Consider the following 25045-nt stretch of genomic DNA (forward strand, 5'->3'; position numbering starts at 1 on the left):
TTTCCCGTGGTTTTACTGATAAGCGGCCCGTCGTCGCCCAGTCATATAAAAGAGGTCTCGCGAGCATCGCATTGCGCAGTCTTCACCCAGAAATCGAGAACTTTACTTACCGTGAGGAAAGCATCTATTTCCCGAAGCGAGATCTCCGTCCAAGATGAAGGCATTTTGGTGTCTCTTTGCTCTAGGGAGTAAGCGATTTTTGTTTTGTTTTGATATAATGTTATTCTTTGTGCGTGTGTTCGCATGTTCATAAGCCCATGAGATAGGTGGCCTTGCTGCCAATCAAGGACAGTTTGTAAAGTTGTTACAATGGTGTGACTCCAGCCCATGTTAATCTCCCTGTTTAATCTGATTATGCTTCGCTTCTGGTGGATTCACAGCCGACTTCAAATAATTAAAGATATTTGATTAATATTTATCATTCACTGTCTGTTAATAGAAAGCTCTTCTCTTGACATTTTTCGCTTCCTGTGTTATTTTCAATAATAAGTAATTTATTTTCTATTGCAGTTTTTCTCCAGATACCTGAAGGACAAGCACGTGAGTAATAAGTCTGTATAAAAAAAAAAAATATATATATATATATATATATATATATATATATATATATATATACACCAGGTGTTTCGAAATTAGAGCGCCCCCTCCACAGAACAAATGGAAAGTTATGAAGTTTTCTGCCACAGCCTATCTCCAAGTACATTATTTTAAGTTTCTATTAAGATATTTTTCATTTTACATTTCTTGTATTTTCAGACTGAGTGACAGAGTTAGATACAGCCATGGCTAACGACTCAGAGGAAATCAGATGGATTGACTGAATCCGGGCTATAACCTTCAGAGAGGCCAGGGATGCTGGCGCATCCTTCATTTCACGTTCCTGGATAGCTAAATACATTAAAAGAGATGAATCCTTTGTTAAAAGAAACTGGAACAAAAATCCATATGACTGTAATCGCGAAAAGAGTGGGAATCTTGGAAGGCCTGAAGTCCTTTCTCAGGAGTCAAAAGACATCATAGCTGAGGCAGTGGGTAGACCAAGAAAGTCTTAACGTAAATTGGCGCTTGAACTAGAAACAAAAAGGGGAAAGAAGAGAAGTTATAGTGCTGTATATCGTGAGTTGAAAAAATCTGGTATCAAGCCATTTCATGTTATCAGCAAGCCCAGCATCACTCAGCAACAGAGAGAAGACCTTGCATGGTTTTGTGGTTCATTTCTTAAAGATTGGGATAAAGCTGACTTTCTCCATGTTGCCGCATCAGATGAATTCTTCATTTACACAGTCAGGAAGCCAAATCATAAAAATGACATCATTTGGGCTGCAAAGTTGGATGATATCAGCGATGAGGTGCGCTTTCGCCAAGTTGGGAAATTTCCTAAATGTTTGGGAATTTTTCTGTTTCACAGCCAAACGGTTAATGTGGATCATCAAAGAAAAAGGACAGTCATGGAATGGCGAATACTTCAGAGAAACTATGCTTACTGGTGGAGTATTTCCTTTCGAAGAAGTCACACTTTTGCATGATAAGGCACCGGCTCTTCAGACACAGGAGCTGCTTCGAAACAGTGATATCGATTTCTTCTCGTCAAGTGAATTTCCAGGTAGCTCCCCTTACCTTAATGTGTGTGAAAACATTGGTAGTATCTTAAAGGATCATGTTGAAGTGTGCACAGTGAACTATCATGGTATACCAAGCCTCGACGACCTGCGAAGAGAGGTGACCGAAGTGCTCAGGGAAATGGAGTTTGAGTCTCAGCTTTTTTGCGATTTGCTGAAATCATACCCCTCAAGAATGCAGGCTATGGTACAGGCAGATGGAGGCCACACAAAATATTAAATACTCAGAGAGAAACTTAAATAAATACCTGTTGTGAATTACTATTTTTTTGTCCATATCAATTTTAGATTAAGCTGTGGGGTGGGGGGGTGGCTCTAATTTCGAAACACCTTGTACTTTCGTGCTTTAATATTGCTAGTTTTTCTTTTCTTTCAAATATCTAAAACATCAAAACAATTTTTTTTCTTACTCCTATGAATTCGAATCATCAGTGTTACTTTAAGTAAAACATCATAATGAACAATTTTGCTACGCTTCGTGGTATCATGTCACCAGTTTGCCGTTCTGTTTTTGTTGGTATCTAACCTGGCAACAGTTCTCTTCACGTTAATTGGTAAAGTGAATAAGGTATACTGTAAAATGCTCGATTGTTTTAAATTCCTTTCAGGGAGAGAAAATGTCACGTTCAAGGTATTACATTAAAGAAGGCTGTTTTTATAACAACTGTACTGGGGGAATGTTAATGTTATAAAAAATAATGCAAAGCGTTCAGGGAACATTTGCTTCAAGGAACAGTACAGCCCTAAGTAGGATCGAATCGCACAGACGCCTTCTGCGTAAAGGCAAAGGAAAAATCTATGAAGACCTCTAGTAACCCTGCATTAACTATTCCCTCATTAGGGTATGTTACAAAAGAGGCCAGTCGTAATCGGTCTGAAGAAAGTTGGCTCACATCATATTCTCTAACTCCCTTAACGTAAAACCTAAGAGGCACATAAAATTAGTTACACTGTCAATTACAGGTCAAGATCTCACAATTGTCACATCTGCAAGATTTCCAGTTTCTCTCAGTAACCCTTAAAATATTTATTGGCGTATTGAAATATTCCTTCGGTGCCTCGAATCGTCAGCGTAAAAGGTGTTGCTATTGAAACCGAGGTTCTCTGAATACCAACTGACCCAAGAGACATGGCTGAAACAAAGGAGGCAGGCATATCGCAGAGGCAGGACTCACGAAAATAGTTTTTCATTGAAAAAAATGTTGAGTCATGTTCCCGTATCTAGATTCTGAAGTCAGGGCAATTCGTTATTTTTGGTAATTACAGCGAGATCTGCTATTTCATACGCCCTAATAATTGGTCCTTAATCAGCTAAATAGACACCAGGAAGAGAGTAATGATGATTAGAAGTCTAAAACGAAATCATAATTCGTTGTCGAGTTGCTATATAATAATTTCTGAAAAGCGTCTGAATTTTTCTGAACGCTGATTTTCCCACTAGATAATTTTTTCAGTCTGGTGACAATGTCTTCAACCACAGCTCAGTTCACGGGTCACATCTGAACACGGCGTAATGCTTGCACGTGTCTGTTGGACACCCTTTCCCTGCCCCCTCAAAATAAAAAAAATAAATAAATAATAATAATAATAATAATAATCCCAGTGTTAGAATGGGCTGAGTTCAGTTTATTACCAAAAGGAAAAATTATATCACGAATCAATAAGCTTACGCCCTGCACTTGTTTCGAAACCCGAAGTTATACTGTATATTGTCATCTTATTTAGGATTCCATATTTTATTGAGGAGGATGTAATATCTAAACACTTTTATCTCCTAAAAAAAAACTAAATGCAAAAATTTATTTACTTCAAATACAGAGTGCCCACCACCCTTTGAAACATTCGTCTTGGGAGGGTCGGGGGTGGAATTTTGCTTATATTTTGATATGGAAGTGAAGAGAGACTGGCACGAAGGCAGAACTGCTTGCCAGTCGCTTGGGTCTGATCTGGCTGACTTAGATTACGAAGATCTACACTGGCAAGTCATTAGTTACATTCACAAACATCAAGGTGAGTACCTCTGGACACTTCTAATGGTATTAGTGATGATGGCCGTGATTACATTCACTGTTGCTTCTGATATTTTCTCAGGCAATAGTCCTTCCTTCACTATCATCCCCATCTTAGACACTAGGCGTCGTTGTTTAAGTTCATTTCATTCTGTTTAATCATGAAATAGTTTCACTTTTATTTCGTCTCTTATTTCTACATACTTTGTAACAAAACATAAAAACATTATACTATTACAAAGGGTGCACGAAGATTTATTTGAGAATGAGAAAGGTATTGTTTGAGTGAATGATGTAACTGTTGTCGCATTATCAATACTAATATTGTCTAGATCCAATTTCAGGCACATAATAACAAACCATTTGTGGAAACGTGAAGCCTTTCCTTCTTCTTTGTTGTGACACAGTTATCCCAAAAATCATACAGTGCACTGTCTTCTGCATGCATGCATTTTAATCTTTCTGTTGAACATGAATTTAAGGTTTGAAATATTTTCGACGGAAGCTGATAGATTGATAGGTTATGGGTTGGTCTTTTCATTCGACGTAACCTCAGAGATCGCAGTGGCACCTCACTCGTGTTTGGCTCCCACCACCCCTTCAGTTAAATGTCCTTTATATGGCTCTCTTAAGAAATGATTTTTCTGAAGTTTCTCTTCTATTCTGAGTAACTGAAGTGTTAAATATAAATAAACATTCGATTGGAACACGTTCGTATTAACAAGAAAGTAGCTACGTTGCTTCCAAGAACTGACGTATTCTGTGCAATTGAGGGTATATAGTACGCGTGTTGTTTTTGTAGTGACTTTGTGCTGCAGTACCTGGCTGTTAAGTGTTCCCGACTCAAGTACGAAAAATGTATTGATTGTCAGATGGGAAATGTTCCAGCCAATTCATGTGTGTCCAGAACTGACAGAAATTTTGGGGTCTGTGACGTGGGTCCTGGGTGTGCAGTCAACTCGACCATACTAATAGTGTATATTGAGTATGATTTCGAGATGTTGTTTACAGATTAATGCAGAGTTTTTGTTGCAGTTGGTGGCATCATAATTGATGGTGTGGAACAAGCTTGATTCCGAAAGTTTTCGAAAGTCACAATTTTAATAAGAAGAGCCTTTGTTGTTAGTGCTGTTATTTATGTGATTAAACATTGGTAAATTCACAAACCAGCGTGAGAAGTCTCGGTTAGTGATGGCACCGTAAGCGATGGTGTAGAATGCGTTTGAGTCGCAAAGGTGAGAAACTCACAGATTAATGTAAAGTCTTTGAAGCAAGTCGCAATATATAAAGACGAACTTGATGTTTAAAATATTAACAAATTCACAGACTAAAGCAGCGTTTGTTGACTGTGTTTAGGATGAGTTCGATTCTTACAAGGCCGAGAAATTCTCAAATTAACTGTGTGATGCGAGTTCCTTTATCTCTCTGAAGTTGTAGTGTGGGTTTGATTCTCAAAACGTTCATTAATTAACAGATTAACTTGAGTCTTCGCTGCTGTTGGTGATATGTAAGTTATGTTGTGGGATATCTTACTTTCGAATCGGTGCACTTGAAATAAAGGACAAATATAATTACCGTCTGATATTGTTAAGCGTGTTCGACATTCTAAACCTAAACACAACGACTTCCTCAGAGCTATGCAGATTGGTATTTCATACTGATTTTAGTAAAAATTTACTACATTTTAATAGTCATAAAATCGTTTTCAATGAAATCGTCTACACATTTGGTGGGATAACAAGCAGTGACTGCACTAAACTAAACCAGAATATGCCTATGTTACTGTATGATTGGCTATGCGAGTCATATTGGATATAATTTGCTGAGGATTTTCTTAAGAAAACTATCTCCTTTCGAAATAACAGGATCATTAAAATTGACACAGACCTATAATGTCCTATGTCTTTTTGTCGGTTTACACAACTCACGACATTTGGATTATAGGCCTACCTTATATTCAGCCGTTTTATTGTGGTTCTTGTTGTGTTTATTCTTGTTTTTGTTGCTGCTGTCATGGGGCTTGTAGTGTCCTATGCCTATTATTGTTAACTGAAATTCAGTCATTTATTTTAATTAAAAGTAAGGAGATCTTTATGAATATAGTCTACACTAGAATATTCTCCTAACAACAGAGAGAGAGAGAGAGAGAGAGAGAGAGAGAGAGAGAGAATTTACCGAATCTTGTGTATCCTTTTGGCCAACAGGGTAATCTACAAGAATGCCCGCAAAAGCAAATGAATCATGGGCTACTCGCAGACTGTTTTGGATCATCTCATACAGAACTTTTTCAGCTATCATTTATTTTTTCTTATTGTGTTAAGTACCTCATGATGCCTCCTTACCGTAGCCTTCATTTTCACAGAAATGCTACAGCAGCCTTATATTTACTCTTCACGGTAATATAATTTATCCCTTTTGTAAATTTATATTCTCAATATAATTCATTGCGTGCAGTTCGCTAGTTGTGTGTGACTGGTCTGTGTGTGCCATGGGCTGCTTGCTCACAAATTTTACTTTTGTTCTCTATGGTATAAGTGGCTTTACATTCACTACGGCCATTGACGCAAGTACACATGCTTATAGATGTACATTTCACCGTATGCATTATACATTATTTATCGTGGGGTCGGAGCTACTATATTAATTAAAAGCTACTCTATTTCCAACAGATAAGGGTGGAAAACTATTTGCAATAAGAAGCTGATGCGTCAATTCTCATCGTCTCAAAATATACAAATTTGATGTGTAGGCCTATGCCCTGTCATTGCTCAAAATATAAGAATTTGATGTGTAGGCCTATGCCCTGTCATTTCTAAAAATATAAGAATTTGATGTGTAGGCCTATGCCCTGTCATTGCTCAAAATATAAGAATTTGATGTGTAGGCATATGCCCTGTCATTTCTAAAAATATAAGAATTTGATGTGTAGGCCTATGCCCTGTCATTTCTCAAAATATAAGAATTTGATATGTAGGCCTATGCCCTGTCATTCCTCACAATACAATTTGATGTGTAGGCCTATGCCCTGTCATTTCTCAAAATATAAGAATTTGATGTGTAGGCCTATGCCCCGTCATTGCCTCAAAATATAAGAATTTGATGTGTAGGTCTATGCCCTGTCATGGCTCAAAATATGAGTTTGATGTGTAGGCCTATGCCCTGTATTGCCTCAAAATATAAGAATTTTATATGTAGGCCTAATATCACAATGATATTAACATTTGACATGCAGGATTATGATGAATTTATCCCCTAATATCGGAAGTGGCTGCTTAAGTCTATGCTTCATTTCAATTAATGTGATCCATGTTGAATTACTTATGTAGGCCAACACCAATTTAAAAGAAAAAAAGCAAGATGCTTGTGTATATAGGCTGCGCATGATGCTTGTGTATATAGGCTGCCATGATGCTTGTGTATATAGGCTGCGCACGATCAAAATAAAGAAAAGATGCTCAGACAGAATGCTCACATTTCTTCCTAATGATATTATATAACTTAATATTATTATCTTTTATCAGAGATATCAACTGCATGCTTCACAATTCCGGAAACTCAAATCTGTGGTGTCATCATTCATGGACGGAGCTCAACATGACCGAACGGAGTCAAATCCGTACTGGGACTGGGACTGGGAGTGGGAAGTGGGAATCATTTTGGCTGTTAACTAGTGTGACGTCATTCTCTTTCGAGAGCTAGTCAATCACTGTCTGGCGTGCAGTGGGAAAGGCTTAGCTGCACAGGGCCATGCAATTTGCTATAGTCAAGGCCACCGAAAATAGAGCCATCTTTCAGAGGTCTCGGTATAATGCTGTACGAGCTGTTGCCCATGAAACTTAATACCACAGCCCGGTGGTGGCCTAGCCTAAATTGTTGCCAGATCCATGATTACGGCTAACTTTAACCTTAAACAAAATCGAAACTACTGAGGCTATAGGGCTGCAACTTGGGATTATTAATGACTGGAGGGTGGCTAATCAACATAACAATTTGCAGACCTCTAGCCTCAGTAGTTTTTAAGATCTGGGGGTGGACAGAAAGAGTGCGGACAGAAGAAAGTGCGGACAGACAGACAAAGCCGGCACAATAGTTATCTTTTCAGAAAACTAAGTGGACAACTATAATTTTTACCTTGTTCGTCTCCCTCTGCCTTTGTTTGCACATCAGTATGTGTGTTAGGTGTATCTGAATGAGTCTTTCATCCGTGGTAATGGGATTTCAGTCAAAACCTAGTACAGCAATCTCTCAATTATCCAGATCATCATTATCCAACACTCGACATTATCCGACACACCCGGAACAAGGCCCCAAAGATATATGATATGATATATAGAAATTTCAACAAATTTGAACCTCACAAACATGTTGGAAACACACCGCTTACACTCAACCAGACTGAGAGAGGGTTTTGGGGGGTGGGGGAGGCCTCGAGAAGTTTCCAAGGTGGGGGTTTTGGGTCGGGTGGCTGCCACCATGAGTGAGCAGGGGCAGGTGAAGTTAGGAGTAGAGAACAGTAACTGGGGTATGTTGACACTGAAGCCTAGTACAGTAACAGACACACTCCTTTACTTTTTATTTATATTTTATGCTACAGCATTCTCATTTATATTTTCACTGTATTTTCTCATTTCTTATTATTTCAAGCTAAAAGATGAATGCAATCTTGTGTGTAGGGTACTTACATTTCAAACTAAAAGATGAATGCAGTCTTGTGTGTAGGGTACTTACATATGCACACAAGCATTCGATGTTGTCTGTGAACTTGCTACAGCATGTTTGGTGTTGACTTGCCTACGTATGTAATTCGCATTTTAGGTATTTTTAGTGTTATAAATATTTTCTTGTGTGCTTTTATGATATGTGTGATAATCATACTTAGAGTCAACAAACTTGCAATGAAATATGGTACAGTAAATCAAGAAAAGCAAAAAAACGGCAACACATACATACGCATGCATGCACTCACTGGATTTTGTAGTGAACTTCACGGAGTTTGTTTGGATTCATGTTATCTTTATGATAAGTAATTCAAATTTTATTAAAGGATATGTAAAGTCCTGAGATGCAGTATACACACACACACACACACACACACACACACACACACACACACACACATATATATATATATATATATATATATATATATATATATATATATATATATATATATATATATATATATATATATATATATATACAGGAGAGGCGAGAGAGAGAGAGAACAATAACTGAGGTATGTTACACTTGAGTACATAACACACGAACTCATTTACTATTTTATTTACATTTTATGCTACAGTATTTTGACTGTATTTTATATTTTTTTTTTATTTTTACAAACTCAAACGAAATATGCAACCATATGCGTAGAGTACGTACATACGCACACACTCATTCGATGCCATCTGAGAACTTGCTACAGATTTGCCTACATATGAAATTCACATTTTAAATACATTATGATAATCAGATGAAATATCAACTGTGATAAAACATTCTCTTTTGCACTGTTATCTGTATGATAATCTTACTTAGAGCCAACTAAGCTTGTGATGAAATACGATACAGTAAATCAAGCAAAGCGAAATAAATGGCAACACTTACGTACGTAAGCACGCAGCGCTCATTCGATGGATTTGTGAACTTCCTGGAGTTTGACTGGTTTCGTGTTTTTATGTTCATGGCAGAGTAACTCATATTTTATCAAAGGATATGTACAGCACTGAGATACAGTAGAGAGAGAGAGAGAGAGAGAGAGAGAGAGAGAGAGAGAGAGAGAGAGAGAGAGAGCAATACACTAACACACACACTCCACTACTTTATTTATATTTTATGCTACAGTATTCTCATTTAAACTACGTTTTTACTGTATTTTCTCATTTATCAACTACTTTTTAGTAGCGTTCTTAGGATGAATTTGCTTTGAACAGTCGTCGTCGAGAAATGCCACTGCACTAAAGATGTATATACAGGGTGTTGTAGTGTAATAAACTAAACTGTGTACTACACACCAAACGAATGTCATTTTCAGTAGATTGTACTAGGCTAGCCTTTCAAACAAGATTACCAAAATTATGGCTTATGTAACGATTCATAACCATCTCTTATTATTAACAACCACTTACCAAGGTACTGACGTGAACAACATTGAATATGACGTAAACAAACGAATAGGGAAACAGCTGTTTTTGCGATTTTGAGATTTTACACTAACCTAACCTAAAGTATGTTAGTTTACCTGTGTATACCCATTTTACATTTAATGTACAAAATAAAAATAATAATTCCACTAACACATTGGTTTCTTTTAGCAACTAAAAAATAATTCTCATAATTCTTTCGCTAGTAGGCTTAATTAGCTTATTCTGAGAACGTAAACATTACAAATGGCAGAAGGACTTTTTTTTTACATATTACGATGATGATATAACAAGATAATACAGTTATACAGTATAAATGGATTGTGTAAGTAAAATAACAGTTTCATTACCATTATCTTTATCTTAAATACAGCTGCAATAGCCTGTCTGACTTATGCAAATGGATACTGTGAGCGTAAAACCTAGACTAGCCTAGGTTAATAGTTCACACATACATATGATAACAACTGATAAGAAAGTTGCTGTATAAAAATACATTAATGGTCATAAAACCATGGTAGGCTGTGGGTAAACACAGGTAAGGCTACCTGCCTACTGAACTGTGTCATTTATGAAAGAGAGAAAAAGAAGGGGTTGTATGTTTTTCCACAGCCTCATTATGCAGTATATTTTGTTACAAATATGGGGAAAAACAGTAGATAACTGCCTTTTACATAAAGTTTTCCGTTTAAAGTGTGATGGTGGTTGTTTATAAGGTTGATAGTTTGTAAGTGATGGTTGTTGTTTATAAGCATATTGAGTGTTGACAGTTTGTAAGTAATGGTTGTTGTTTATAAGCATACTGAGTGTTGACAGTTTGAAAGTGGTGGTTGTTGTTTATAAGCATACAGAGGGATGGTGGTTGTTTATAAGCATACTGAGTGTTGACAGTTAGAAAGTGGTGGTTGTTGTTTATAAGCATATTGAGTGATGGTGGTTGTTTATAAGCATACTGAGTGTTGACAGTTTAAAAGTGGTGGTTGTTGTTTATAAGCATACAGAGGGATGGTGGTTGTTTATAAGCATAATGAGTGTTGACAGTTTGAAAGTGGTGGTTGTTGTTTATCAGCATATTAAGTGATGGTGGTTGTTTATAAGCATAATGAGTGTTGACAGTTTGAAAGTGGTGGTTGTTGTTTATAAGCATACTGAGTGTTGACAGTTTGAAAGTGGTGGTTGTTGTTTATAAGCATACTGAGTGATGGTGGCTATTTATAAGCATACTGAGTGTTGTCAGTTTGAAAGTGGTGGTTGTTGTTTATAAGCATACTGAGTGATGGTGGTTGTTTATAAGCATACTGAGTGTTGACAGTTTGAAAGTGATGGTGGTTGTTTATAAGCATAATGAGTGCTGACAGTTTGAAAGTGGTGGTTGTTGTTTATAAGCATACTGAGTGATGGTGGTTGTTTATAAGCATACTGAGTGTTGACAGTTTGAAAGTGATGGTGGTTGTTTATAAGCATAATGAGTGCTGACAGTTTGAAAGTGGTGGTTGTTGTTTATAAGCATACTGAGTGATGGTGGCTGTTTATAAGCATAATGAGTATTGACTGTTTAAAAGTGATGGTTGTTGTTTATAAGCATACTGAGTGATGGTGGTTGTTTATAAGCATAATGAGTGCTGACAGTTTGAAAATGGTGGTTGTTGTTTATAAGCATACTGAGTGATGGTGGTTGTTTATAAGCATACTGAGTGTTGACAGTTTGAAAGTGGTGGTTGTTGTTTATAAGCATACAGAGGGATGGTGGTTGTTTATAAGCATACTGAGTGTTGACAGTTTGAAAGTGGTGGTTGTTGTTTATAAGCATACAGAGGGATGGTGGTTGTTTATAAGCATACTGAGTGTTGACAGTTTGAAACTGGTGGTTGTTGTTTATAAGCATACTGAGTGATGGTGGTTGTTTATAAGCATACTGAGTGTTGTCAGTTTGAAAGTGGTTGTTGTTGTTTATAAGCATACTGAGTGATGGTGGTTGTTTACAAGCATACTGAGTGTTGACAGTTTAAAAGTGGTGGCTGTTGTTTATAAGCATACTGAGTGATGGTGGTTGTTTATAAGCATACTGAGTGTTGTCAGTTTGAAAGTGGTGGTTGTTGTTTATAAGCATACTGAGTGATGGTGGTTGTTTATAAGCATACTGAGTGTTGACAGTTTGAAAGTGATGGTTGTTGTTTATAAGCATACTGAGTGTTGACAGTTTGAAAGTGGTGGTTGTTGTTTATAAGCATACTGAGTGATGGTGGCTATTTATAAGCATACTAAGTGTTGTCAGTTTGAAAGTGGTGATTGTTGTTTATAAGCATACTGAGTGATGGTGGTTGTTTATAAGCATACTGAGTGTTGACAGTTTGAAAGTGATGGTTGTTGTTTGTAAGCATACTGAGTGATGGTGGTTGTTTATAAGCATACTGAGTGTTGACAGTTTGAAAAGTGGTGGTTGTTGTTTATAAGCATACTGGGTGATGGTGGTTGTTTATAAGCATAATGAGTATTGACAGTTTGAAAGTGATGGTTGTTGTTTATAAGCATACTGAGTGATGGTGGTTGTTTATAAGCATAATGAGTGTTGACAGTCTGAAAATGGTGGTTGTTGTTTATAAGCATACTGAGTGATGGTGGTTGTTTACAAGCATACTGAGTGTTGACAGTTTAAAAGTGGTGGCTGTTGTTTATAAGCATATTGAGTGATGGTGGTTGTTTATAAGCATACTGAGTGTTGTCAGTTTGAAAGTGGTTGTTGTTGTTTATAAGCATACTGAGTGATGGTGGTTGTTTATAAGCATACTGAGTGTTGACAGTTTGAAAGTGATGGTGGTTGTTTATAAGCATACTGAGTGATGGTGGTTGTTTATAAGCATACTGAGTGATGGTGGTTGTTTATAAGCATACTGAGTGTTGACAGTTTGAAAGTGGTGGTTGTTGTTTATAAGCATAATGAGTGTTGACAGTTTGAAAGTGGTGGTTGTTGTTTATTAGCATACTGAGTGATGGTGGTTGTTTATAAGTATAATGAGTGTTGACAGTTTGAAAGTGGTGGCTGTTGTTTATAAACATACTGAGTGATGGTGGTTGTTTATAAATATAATGAGTGTTGACAGTTTAAAAGTGGTGGCTGTTGTTTATAAGCATACTGAGTGATGGTGGTTGTTTATAAGCATAATGAGTGTTGACAGTTTGAAAGTGGTGGTTGTTGTTTATAAGCATACTGAGTGATGGTGGTTGTTTATAAGCATACTGAGTGTTGACAGTCTGAAAGTGATGGTTGTTGTTTATAAGCATACTGAGTGATGGTGGTTGTTCATAAGCATAATGAGTGTTGACAGTTTGAAAGTGGTGGTTGTTGTTTATAAGCATACTGAGTGATGGTGGTTGTTTATAAGCATAATGAGTGTTGACAGTTTGAAAGTGATGGTTGTTGTTTATAAGCATAATGAGTGTTAACAGCTACGTGGTACTGACAAGGTTAGATGAGGAAGGGTATGGAGTTTTCCTTGAACACCTCTAGATTTTTTTACTGGCCATTATCCGGATTTCACCATTATCTGACGGGTCCTTTGCTCTATTAATCCACATAATTGAAGGGTTACTATACAAGGGTAGACCACAATGCACACATGTGACTGAAAGTAGATAATTTGCTTTTCTGCCCATCAGTGTTTGTCACACTTACCCCTTTATTAGACAATCCTACACGGTTGACAGGAGATCCGTCAAACTTGGTGGAAAGGCACGTCATCATGCATAGATGTATATAAAGGAAGATGTTGGTCTGAGGTATTTGTGTCAGTCAGTGTCTGTAACTCTTGCCTTGGCGTTGTAATTACCCCTTACGATTGAAGTGACATCAGTCAAACCAGCTTGTTCATCACTCTCACCCTGTCATCTCAACTGCTCTTGCGTTGTTGAGGGGATTTCAACCACACAAAAATGTAGGCCAGCACGCATGAAGGGAGAGTGCCTTCCTGCCTATCTGGAATACGTATCTGGTCATTGCAGCTTCTCGTACATGACTGATGATTTTCAAGTTAAACTTGGCACCAATGTAGATTAGCATGTGTAAATATGCTTGAAGATGACCTTTAATCTATGCATGTCTCTTTACACAAATTCAAACTTGGAAATAACTTTGGAATTATAAGAGACAAATAGTTCGAAGCAGTCACACTCCACTGACAAAGTGCTTCACCAGATGACCATGACCATCACATTTAAATGATCTGATAGAAAAGTTGGTTATAGGTCGATAGGGGGAATGTACAGCAATGCCAGTTCTAGAATGCTTGTTTCCATATACATAATATTTTTGACAGGTGTAATCCTGAAACCAAACTGGAGGTGAGTGTTGCTTGCTTTCCTGTGTATCTTCTGGTCGAATGCTTCGTAAAGAATGTACAGCAATCCCTAGTTATTTTGTTAAGTTACGGGTGGGAAAGTTTGCGCAAATTTCTAACATATATAATGTACTAAATACTTGAAGGTTGACAAATCTTAAGCGAGATAAATTTTCAAAGATGAAGGCTAAGAAGTTTCTTGTTTTAAAGAAAGTTTATTGCTGTGCAGAAGTGTTAAATGTCTTCTATTAAAATTGTTACGAGATCAAAAAAGCTAAATGAAACTGTGTAGATGAAATAGTCCTATTCAGAAAAATGACATATAATTAAAAAGTATATAAATAACCTCATAAAAAGGGGCTTGTCGACCGCTTTTTCACATTCTTGTTTGGTGCCCTAATTCCGATAGTTATTCTGAAAACTGATATAAAGTCAGTCTAGCTTTCTGTTTACCACCTGCTGTGCTTCAAGATATACATACCTTTATGTTTTATACACCTGCAGTTATAGCTTGGTTATTTTTCATTTTTTATGACTGCCTAATGGGAGCGATCATCATGTTTTTCTCAGATATGGCCAACGAAGGATTCCATATTGCTTGCACTGACGAGGCTACGGAAGGCGAGTAAGTACAGTTCGTGATTACTGTTGCCGATTTCGGATTTGTGATCAGGTTTTGTTTTGTCCTGCGACGGGATGTGGCCATTTGCTATCCCGTTCAAGTGTTGCCGAGGAACAGACTGCAGTTACTATTTATATGGGAGTTTTAGTCCGGAAGATAACTTGCGTACCGGTAAAACCATTTATTTCTCGGGCGTGAGTCCAGATATTTTCCTCTTAAAAGTCAACTAAATTTAAAGTTTAGAAATCCTTTCAACTTTTTACATTCTTGAGAATTTCCTTTTGTGATTTATCGACTTAGATATCTAGGAATTTATGATACAGGTTGCTAAATATCTATGAATCTATGACACAGGCGACTAGATATCTATGAATCTATGATACAGGCGACTAGATATCTAGGAATCTATGATACAGGCGACTAGATATTTAAGAATTCATGATACAGGTGACTCCTCACTTGGAATCTTACAGAAAGAGGAACCTTTAAATGGCCGAATTCACCTTTTTCTGACGGTCTTGAATATTAAATCAGATCGTTCTGCGACAAGACTTTGCAAGACTGAGGTCGTACAGTGCCGTCTTTCACTTCAAGGCTTCTTACAGCTTCTTGGACTCATTGTAATTATGTAAATGCTTAACAGAATACCGGAAAATAAAATGAAGTAACTTCTTATGTAACGACTGCTGAGGGAAGCTCTGCCTTTACTCTTTTCAGATGGCTTTGGACTGATGGCAGACAAGTAGATATCTTATCTGGTCACTGGTATCCGGGTCAACCTGACGGAGGAAGAAGGGAGAACTATGGTTGCCTTTACCCCGATGTTTTCATGTACAATTCTTGCGTCACCGGGCAGAAACTCTATACGATATGTATGATATAACTTGCTTCGCTAAACATCGTAGTTTACAGACAAACTGGGGCAAAACTTTTGTGGATTACTCTAAAATGCCTTTGAAGCAAATCTTTAACCATTTATAGGCTTACGCTTCGAACAGAATTACTTCCCAACATAAGAGGAGTATTGGGGATATTTGTTCGTGTTACTGAAAATGGAAATGATAAAAATAATCAATGTCGAGAGTGAAATATAATGACTTTACTTGAAAGAACAGATTTTCCTTTCTTAAATATCGATGATGATGTATTTGATATGAATCTTTTTTGACAAAACATGAAAGGATGAGTTCAGATGAAATAACAGTCAAAGGGGAAAAACTTTATGATATATAAAAACTAACGGCCTATTTTTATTCACAAATGATCGCTGGTGCAATTAAATAAAAAAGTAGTTAATAAGTTCGAATGATTAACGTTCTCTTTTATTTTCCTTCACATATTTATCATTGTGTGTGAGAGTATGGATGACGTGGAGATTTTCAACGCCACGTCAAGCATTCACGTCTCCTGGACATTGTGCTTTTAAAACACGATCATTCTCTAAACATTCACTGATTTGTTAAAGTGGTATTTGTGACTTAATATTCTCTTGACAGTTGAATGGTCATGTCAACTGTCTATCACTGTCTCTAAACCAAAGGCCAAGGTTGGAATCTAGGCCGGGCAGTTGCAATTATCAATCACAATTCAAGTTGGGTGTAACTAACTTTCAAGTTACAGTGAAATCATTATTAAATACCTTTCAGTATTTTCACGTCGGACAAGGACACACAAAAACACAAAAAGTACGAAAAACCACGGAATTTGTACTTCCCAGAAAAAAAAAAACTTTTCCTTAAAAACTCATCTGTATCTTTGGCGATGTGGTGGATTACCCAAAACGTTGGTACAAATAAAAACAATGATTTCCAGTCTTCTTGCAGCTCTGTTTGTCGTTATATATGTATATGTATTTATATACATACAGTACATATATATATGTATATATTTATATATGTAATATCTCTATATCTATATTATATATACATATATACATATAAATATATATATATATATATATATATATATATATATATATATATAAATATAATATATATATATATATATATATATATACTTCATATATTATGCCACACGTATCGATCAATATCCAGTTCACTATACCTCGCGAACAACTTGAATGCAAGGTGTAGTGAATTCGATATTGAACCAAATTTATGGCCTAATATTTCTAATCTATAAAAATACCCCGCTATATAAAAACATTTATAATCAGCCACTTGTTACCAGTTTATCAATTAGCTATCATGGTAGAGGTGGGTTCATAGCGATTGAAAGTGCAAAAACCTGAATTTGACAGGCATATGTACAACATACACATCTCTGATGGAACAGGGGTCATAGTCACTGTATTTGTCTTGTTTCCTAGCCGTGCGGCAGTTCGAATCCCACTGGTGACGAACTGCTAGTTGATTATAATTCTCCTTCGGTGTGAATTATTCCCGAGGTATAGTGAAGTGGATGTTAAACGAAATTTGTTGTTTAATATGTGGATTATAAATATACATATGTATATATATGTATACACATATCTATAATACATACGTATATAATATATAAATGTACATATATATATATATATATATATATATATATATATATATATATATATATATATATATATATATATATATGTATATATACATGTAAATATACATACACATACATTCATAATTTCCTTGGACGAAACTTTTTAGGATAGTTAATGGGGCATTTTTAGATATGTGACTTTTCCATGATATCAGTTAGCACAATTTGTAAAGAACTATGGCAGAAAATCCCCATTAAGTGACTTCGTTGCTTACCCTGTTAACAACACAACTGCTCCTAAGAGAAGGCAGAATTCCCGTAAAAGAACCACCTAACAATTCTCTGTTACATTTAGAAGCAAATTAAATCATGTGGAGAATCACTTGATGGTACAGATAGTTAGTGAAAGTAAATTGATCATCGCCATTGGTAATAGCACAAATCCCGGAGGTTCTTCCGCGAACGCCGCCATTCTTATTTTCTGTTTAACCCGTGTTGCAGCTGAATTTGTTTCTACCTTTCCCGTGGTTTTACTGATAAGCGGCCCGTCGTCGCCCAGTCATATAAAAGAGGTCTCGCGAGCATCGCATTGCGCAGTCTTCACCCAGAAGTCGAGAACTTTACTTTCCGTGAGGAAAGCATCTATTTCCCGAAGCGAGATCTTCCGTCCAAGATGAAGGCATTTTGGTGTCTCTTTGCTCTAGGGAGTAAGTGATTTTTTTTTTTATGTTTTGATATAATGTTATTGTTATTCTGTGTGTTCTTATGTTCATGTGTCCATGAAACAGTGAGGTCTCACTGCCTTGCAAAGCTGTTGTGATGGTGTGACGCATGCTAATATTAATCTCGCTTTTGATTCTAAATATGCTTCGTTTTTATTATAGTTGTCTGTAAAAGATTTCAAGTTATCTCATTTATTTGGGGCAAACCTACCATTCACTTCTGTCAACAGAAATCTCTTCTCATGACGATGATTTTTTTGTATTTTAATGAATATAATAATAATAATAATAATAATAATAATAATAATAATAATAATAATAATAATAATAATTATCATCTTTTTCATTGCAGTCTTTCCCCAGGTCCCAGCAGGACAAGTGGTAAGTAATGTGTATGTATATGTACATATAAGTATATATATTATATATATATATATATATATATATATATATATATATATATATATATATATATATATATATATATATATTTACACACTCATATATATATCTACACGCATCTGTATAGTGTATTTATTTATGAAAGTATTTTCTCATCATGTATCAAGAATGGTTTTATCAACCCTTTCTAAATACCGCAAACTTATGACAATAACAAGTCTCTGGAGAATATTTAGCATATTCCTGTGTATTAATATCAAACTCGGAAGTTAAAGACAAAAAGAAAAAAGTTCATAGTTTTTAAACATTTCCCTCAGCGACGCTTCTGCCTCACTATTTTCTCAATTAATGAACACAGTTGTCTGTCTTCTTGACTAATTTCCACGAATACATCCTTTTACCCTAATTTCTTCACTACCTTCATATTCTCCCATCCTTCACCTAATGTCCTGCTGTCCTTTTTTAACACAAGTAAGCAACTAGTTTAATTCGGTCCCTAGCTGTTGACGTTATTCTGAGCAATGTTGCAAATACTTAAGGACTGATGCCAATAACTTATACATTTGCAAAAGCGTCATTCAGTTGTAAATGCTCGGTTATGGTACACTCTAGCGGTTGGATCACCAGTTATTCCTCCTCTTAAACTAAACATCTAAAGTCAGAATTGGAGGATACTTGCGTGATTTCGCGTCTCCACTTGAAGAATAAGAGGAATTTATTTCTGGTGATAGAAATTCCTTTCTCGCTATAATGTGGTTTGGATTCCACAATAAGCTGTAGGTCCCGTTGCTATAGGTAACCGGTTGGTTCTTAGCCACGTCAAATAAATCTAATCCTTCGGGCCAGCCCTAGGAGAGCTGTTAATCAGCTCAGCGGTCTGGTTAAAATAAGGTATACTTTTCCACTTTTTGCTTTTAATTAATGAAAATATCAACGCCATTAAAGTATTGATGTGATCGTGGACCACTGCCCAGTCGGTGTGTCCCAAGTTGAAATCAACTCCACTTGGGAGGAGACGGTGCAGAGGATCTAGTATCTTTCATGAATAGCCTGTTATCATCAATTAGTGCTCACAGTTCCGTGCCACAGAGTTGAAGGTGCTTCCCCTCTGTTGTTGGTGTTATAAAAGATTTGCAAAAGCCAGCAAACCTCACACCTGAGTGTGATCAAGTCTGTGGAAAAGAAACTCGAATTCACGATGTCTAGATATAATGGTCACCAGAAATCTGACAATTTACGATATGCTCTTCAGTGAACTACCCAAACAGAGAGAGTGTATTGAGAACGGCACTCTACCCAAGATTTTAGGGTTTGAATTTTTTCGAACATACTGTGATGTAGCACAAGTATTCTGCTTTAAAATAACACAAGAGTGAGCTTCAGAGCAAAAGCATCAACTTCACAGAAAGCACACAAAGTAAACTATCTTTTAGAGCTCTAACACTGGTACAGAAAATTCCAAAAGGCCTAATGGCTGAAAGGGTTAATTATGTAAAAACAGTATTCTGCGAGCATGGGCAATGTCAGAACTACTGTTGACTGAAATTGAGAAAAATGCAGCCTAATAGCAAGCAACTGATCACTCTGCATGGAAAATGGCCACAATCATGCAATTCGGCCATGTTGCATGGGTTTTTCATTGATATTTGATATATCCAAATTCACCCTACCAGATCGTTTCATAGTGTGTATGGAATGGAATGGGAAGAGTAACTATCCCTTTAGTTCTCTATGGCCGACGAGAATGGCCATCCGCCACCAATCTCCCATGGAATGTCCGCTCCAGAAGACTTAAGCTAACCTCCTCTATCCAGTCCTTTGTATGAGTTATGCCAATCAGCGGTTCCTTCCGCCAATCTAAAAATATTTCGAAATTTAGATATCAGTGCGTCCTTGAGGATTAAAAGCAGGGTGGTGACCTAGACTCGGCTTTTATTGTTTTGTTATGTTGCGGTGACCTTCGGCTACTTCTGTGGTTACCTTTTATCAGTTTTTATTTCTTTAAAATAAAAAATAGAACAGCTCCACACAACTTTATACATTCGCGGTTTAATATCACCTTTTTTCTCTCTCTAAAATATACTAAACACAAATTTGGTCTAATCCCATGGCTTTGAATCATCAGTTTTACTTACACACAAGGAAGCACAATTTTGTTATGCTCTCGTGGTGTCATATCACCAGTATGTTCCTCTGTTACTTGTTGATTTCTAAATCGGTAGCAGTTCTGTCAGCGATAATGGGTCAAGCAATTATTTGGATAAAATGCACAACGTTTACACTCTTTTCATAGAGAAAAACTGTAATGATCAATGTACTATATTACTGACGGCTGTATATTTTATTTCTTTGGCAACTGTATTGGAGGGAAGTTGATATGAAAAATAATGCAGTTTGCGTTACAGGAGTACTTGGTGTGAGCCAATGGTTCTAGAGAGTAATACAGCTGTGTACGCTCAACTTAGTAGCCCCCGTGGGATTGAATCACACATACGCCAGGTGTTATCCAATCCCCTTTTAGCTTATGTGGCAACTGAGGCCAACCGTAATTAGCTCGAAGAAGATTGGCTCTAGATAATAAGCTATAAATTCTCTAAAACAAAAACTTTAAAAGCTCATGAAATTAGTCTGGCCGTAAGGTCTCACTTCCTCATAAGTGCAAGTTTTCCGTTTTCTCTTAAGTAATTCTTAGTGTCTGTTGGTGATCTAAAACATTCATTCGGTCCCTCGAATCGTCAGCTTAAAATGTGTTGTTATTAAAACAGGTTTTTTGAATACCAGCTGATCCACGTGACTTGGTTGAAATAAAGGAGGCGGGCATATCGCAGGGGTGTGACTAGTAAAATTTGTTTTCCATCGAATAAATGTGAATTATGCTCCCCTATCCAGATTCTGGGGTCGGGCAATTAGTTATTTTTAGTAATTACTGTGAGATCTTGAAAAGAAATTAAAGAAAAAATAATGATGAAGAAGTCTCAAACGAAGTCACATACTGCTGTTGAGTTGTCAACAGTAATTTTTAAAAGCCTTCTACACTTTTCTTAAGACTGAGTTTCCCCGCTAGAATTTATTTATCAGTGGTAACAAGAGCCTTAGGCTCACCGGTCAATTCATGAGTCGCAACTGAACGCAATATAATGCTTGCTATTGCCTTTTGACCAAGGCCCCTCCCCCCCTCCCCACAAAAGTATAAAATTTTTAAAAATCTGGTGGTAGAGTGGGTTAAGAGTTCAGTTTTTCACCAAATGAACGATTCTTTCAAGAATCCTTCAGATTAGACCTTGCCCTGGTTTTGAAATCCGAAGTATATATTGTCGTTTTATTCTGGACTGAAATTTTCTCAAGGAAAATGTAACATCTAAACACTTTTATCTACTAAAAACAACTAAATGTAAAAATTTATCTACTTCAACTACAGAGTGCCCACCAGGCTTTAAAGTATACATCTTGAGAGAGTCGGGGATGGAAATGTGCTTAAATTTTGCTTCGGATGTGAGGAGAGACTGGCACGAAGGCAGAAAGTACTGCAAGTCGTTAGGGGCTGAGTTGGCGTGTTTAGATTATGAAGATCTACATTTGCAAGTCATTGACGACCTTTATAGAACACAAGGTGAGTACTTCTTGATACTTATACCGACATTAGTGATGGTGGCTGTGATTACTTTGGGTGTTACTTCTAGTATTTTCTTTCAGGTCGTAGTTCTTTCTACACCAACAACCCCATCTTACACACCAAACGTCCTTCTTTAATTTCATTTATTTAGTCTTTTGTTTCTACAGGAGCCTCGATGGCTCGGTTGGTAGAGCAGCAACCTCAGACTTCATAGAGGCCTGTGGCGAGGGTTCAATCCCCGCAGCCAACTAGTCAGAGAAGGCGGACACTTTGCTATCCATGTAGACACCCCGGGATTACGTACGTAATCAACGGATAGGTTTGCTGAAAGCAAATGGGTGTTACAGACTAATACACACATAAACAAAGCCACTCCAACATCTTCTAAAAACATAACAGACACCTCACACGTCTCGAACTGTCGACCTACCCGCCCAGTTCTCCTTGCTGCTGGGAGAAAGGGAGCTGGGGATTCGGTACAATACATGTACACATTCGTTACCGGGGTCTAAGCGATGTCAGGCAGGGCAGCCGATCGAGGCTACGGCCTACCCCACCGCCAAATCAAAGTCCTTCAAAAGAAGGCATCGTGCTACCCCATATAAAAATGGGAAAAAAAAGCACGTTAAAACGAAGAAGAAGTCTTTTGTTTCTACATGTTTTGCAAAATTGAAGAATTACTTCAAAGTAAAACTATTGCTGTATTATTAATGCAGATATTGTCTCTGTCCGAATTAAGACAAACAATAACAACCCATTTGTGGAAAAGTGAAGCTCTCTCTTACTCCTTGTTTTCATTTATTTATTTATTTATTTTGTGGATCGCCTATTAGACCCTTCGCATGACGACTGCAACTCCTGATGTCAGGAGGAGGAGGAGGAGGAGGAGGAGGAGGAGGAGGAGGAGGAATTGAGAGAGTAACATTTTAGACAATAACGCTAATGATAACACAGCTCAGGCTATTGTTACAGCGAAAACGGAATCTCTCAGAAGTATTTAGTACACCTTCTGTCCTTAGATTCTGAACACATTTGCAGTATTTGCTGTTTATTCAAAGAACAATTTCAGTACCACTGTACGCTTGTCTTCGGAGGTTAATCATTAGGTCAAATTGCAGATTTCATTAAATGTTCGTTTGATATATATATATATATATATATATATATATATATATATATATATATATATATATATATATATATAGGCTATATATATACATACACATATACATGCACACATTCTAAGATTGCTTGTTTCCATGCATTATCATGTAATATTTTTGATAGGCGTAATTCTCCAGCCAAACTGGAGTTGACTGTTTCTTGTTTTCCTCATTACCTCCTACCGGAACGCTGTGTAAAAAACTGCAATCCCAAATTATTTTGGAAAAGTTACTGGTCAAACAGACTATGCAAACTGCAGGACATACTCGAAGGCTAACAAATATTAAAAGAGATGACTGTTTCAAGATGGAAACTGGCGAGTTCCTTGTTTTAAGGAAAATTGATCGAGGTGCAGAAGCGTTAAAACGACTTAGTCTTGTGCTAAAATTGTCAGGTCAGCGCTATTAAATGAAGCTATTTAGACGAAACAGCTCTTTTCGGAAACCGATATAATTAAAAAGATAACCTGATAAACAGGTGGCCTTTTGATTGCCTTTGTCGCATTCTTTTCGGGTACCCTTATTCCTGTTGTTATTTTGAAAGCTGATAAACTGAGTCTTGCTTTGTGTTTAAACCTACTGAGCTTCCAGACCTTTATGTTTTATATACCTGCAGTTATAGGTTAGTTACTTTTTCAGTTTTATGAATGTCTAATGCAAGCAGTCATCTTGTTTTTTCTCAGATATGTTAGACGAAGGATTCCATGTTGGTTGCACTGACGAGGTTACGGAAGGCGAGTAAGTACAGTTCATGATTACTGTTGCCGATTTCTGGTTTGTGGCCAGGTTTTGTTTCGTCCTGCGATAGGATATGGCCCTGTGCGTCCCTGTTTAAGTGTTGCCGAGGGACAGAACACAGTTTCTATGTATATGCGAATTTTAGTCCGCAAGATAACTTGCGTGCATGCAAACCATTGAGTTATGGAATCCAGATATTTTTCTTTTAAAAGTTCGTTAAATTTGCAGGATCAGAAATCCTTTCATCTTTTGATATATTTCTTTAGTTCTTTTAATTCATTCGACACAAACGGAAGCACAGAGTTGATGGTATTGGGAATTTCCTTGCGCGATTTGTCGACTTGGGTATCTGGGCATTTATGGTATTATAGAAAGGGTAAGATTTTAAATTTGATATCACATTTTTAGCGATCTTAAATGCGTTATGAGATCGTACTGCAAAACTTCTTTGATATTCGAAAACAACCTTTATACGTTGAAGTCGTATAATATCGTTCAATTCAAGTCTTCTTAAAGCTGCTTAGACTTATAATAATTTTGTAAATGCTAAACAAAACACAGGCGGATGAAATTAAATAACTCCAAATGTAATGGCTACTAAGGGAAGTTCTTCCTTCACTCTTTTCAGATGGCTTTGGACTGACGGCACAAAAGTAAACTTGAGTTCTTGCCACTGGTATCCGGGACAACCTGACAGTGTAGAAAACCAGAACTATTGCTGCCTTTACCAAAACAATTACTTATATAGTTCTTGCCCTAACGGGATGAAACTCTTTACATTATGCATGATATGAGATGCTTTGCTTATCAGCGTGGTGTACAGATTGTGGGGATATTGTTTGTGGATCACGTTAAAATGATTCTGAATCAAATCTTTAGCCAAATACTTCTTGTGTAAGAGGAGTGCTTGGGAATTATGTTGCGTACTGAAAGTGAACATGCTTAAAAAGAAGAAAAACGACAAATCAATGTAGAATGAAATAAACATTTTTTTTTACTCAACCTAAAGATGTATTTTACGGATACGTTCAAAAATTATCTCTCGGAGCTTGGTAAACCATAAAGAAATGAATAAGACTCAGAATTATTCATAGATTAAAAATTGTCATATGTGTAATAAACAATATTTGCATTAAAAGGCATTTACATATTTGCAGTTCAGCGCCTTGAATCGTATATGACCGTTAGTT

At 36.7% G+C, this 25045-nt stretch overlaps 1 protein-coding gene and 1 long non-coding RNA gene across 5 annotated transcripts in view; one reads left to right on the forward strand and one right to left on the reverse strand.

The window, feature by feature from the left end:
• The window catches only part of LOC136825740 (uncharacterized), a 281369-nt gene that overhangs the window by 182644 nt on the left and 73680 nt on the right, over positions 1–25045 (reverse strand). The gene's annotated exons all lie outside the window — the stretch shown is intronic.
• Positions 31–24840, forward strand: LOC136825736 (C-type lectin domain family 4 member E-like). 4 transcript variants are annotated; one of them, XM_067082545.1, is made up of 6 exons: positions 32–188; positions 511–540; positions 3438–3629; positions 21760–21951; positions 23801–23855; positions 24484–24840. In XM_067082545.1, the coding sequence occupies exons 1-6, from the start codon at positions 155–157 to the stop codon at positions 24647–24649; spliced, it is 669 nt and encodes a 222-aa protein (XP_066938646.1). In that variant the 5' UTR covers positions 32–154; the 3' UTR covers positions 24650–24840. The 4 variants fall into 4 exon arrangements, with proteins under 4 accessions (XP_066938648.1, XP_066938646.1, XP_066938647.1 ...); XM_067082547.1 differs by lacking the exon at positions 3438–3629 and having other exon boundaries at positions 31–188; XM_067082546.1 differs by lacking the exons at positions 21760–21951; positions 23801–23855; positions 24484–24840 and adding exons at positions 14676–14730; positions 15445–16040 and having other exon boundaries at positions 34–188.

Source organism: Macrobrachium rosenbergii, chromosome 39 (assembly GCF_040412425.1).
Source record: "Macrobrachium rosenbergii isolate ZJJX-2024 chromosome 39, ASM4041242v1, whole genome shotgun sequence".
NCBI lineage: Eukaryota > Metazoa > Arthropoda > Malacostraca > Decapoda > Palaemonidae > Macrobrachium > Macrobrachium rosenbergii.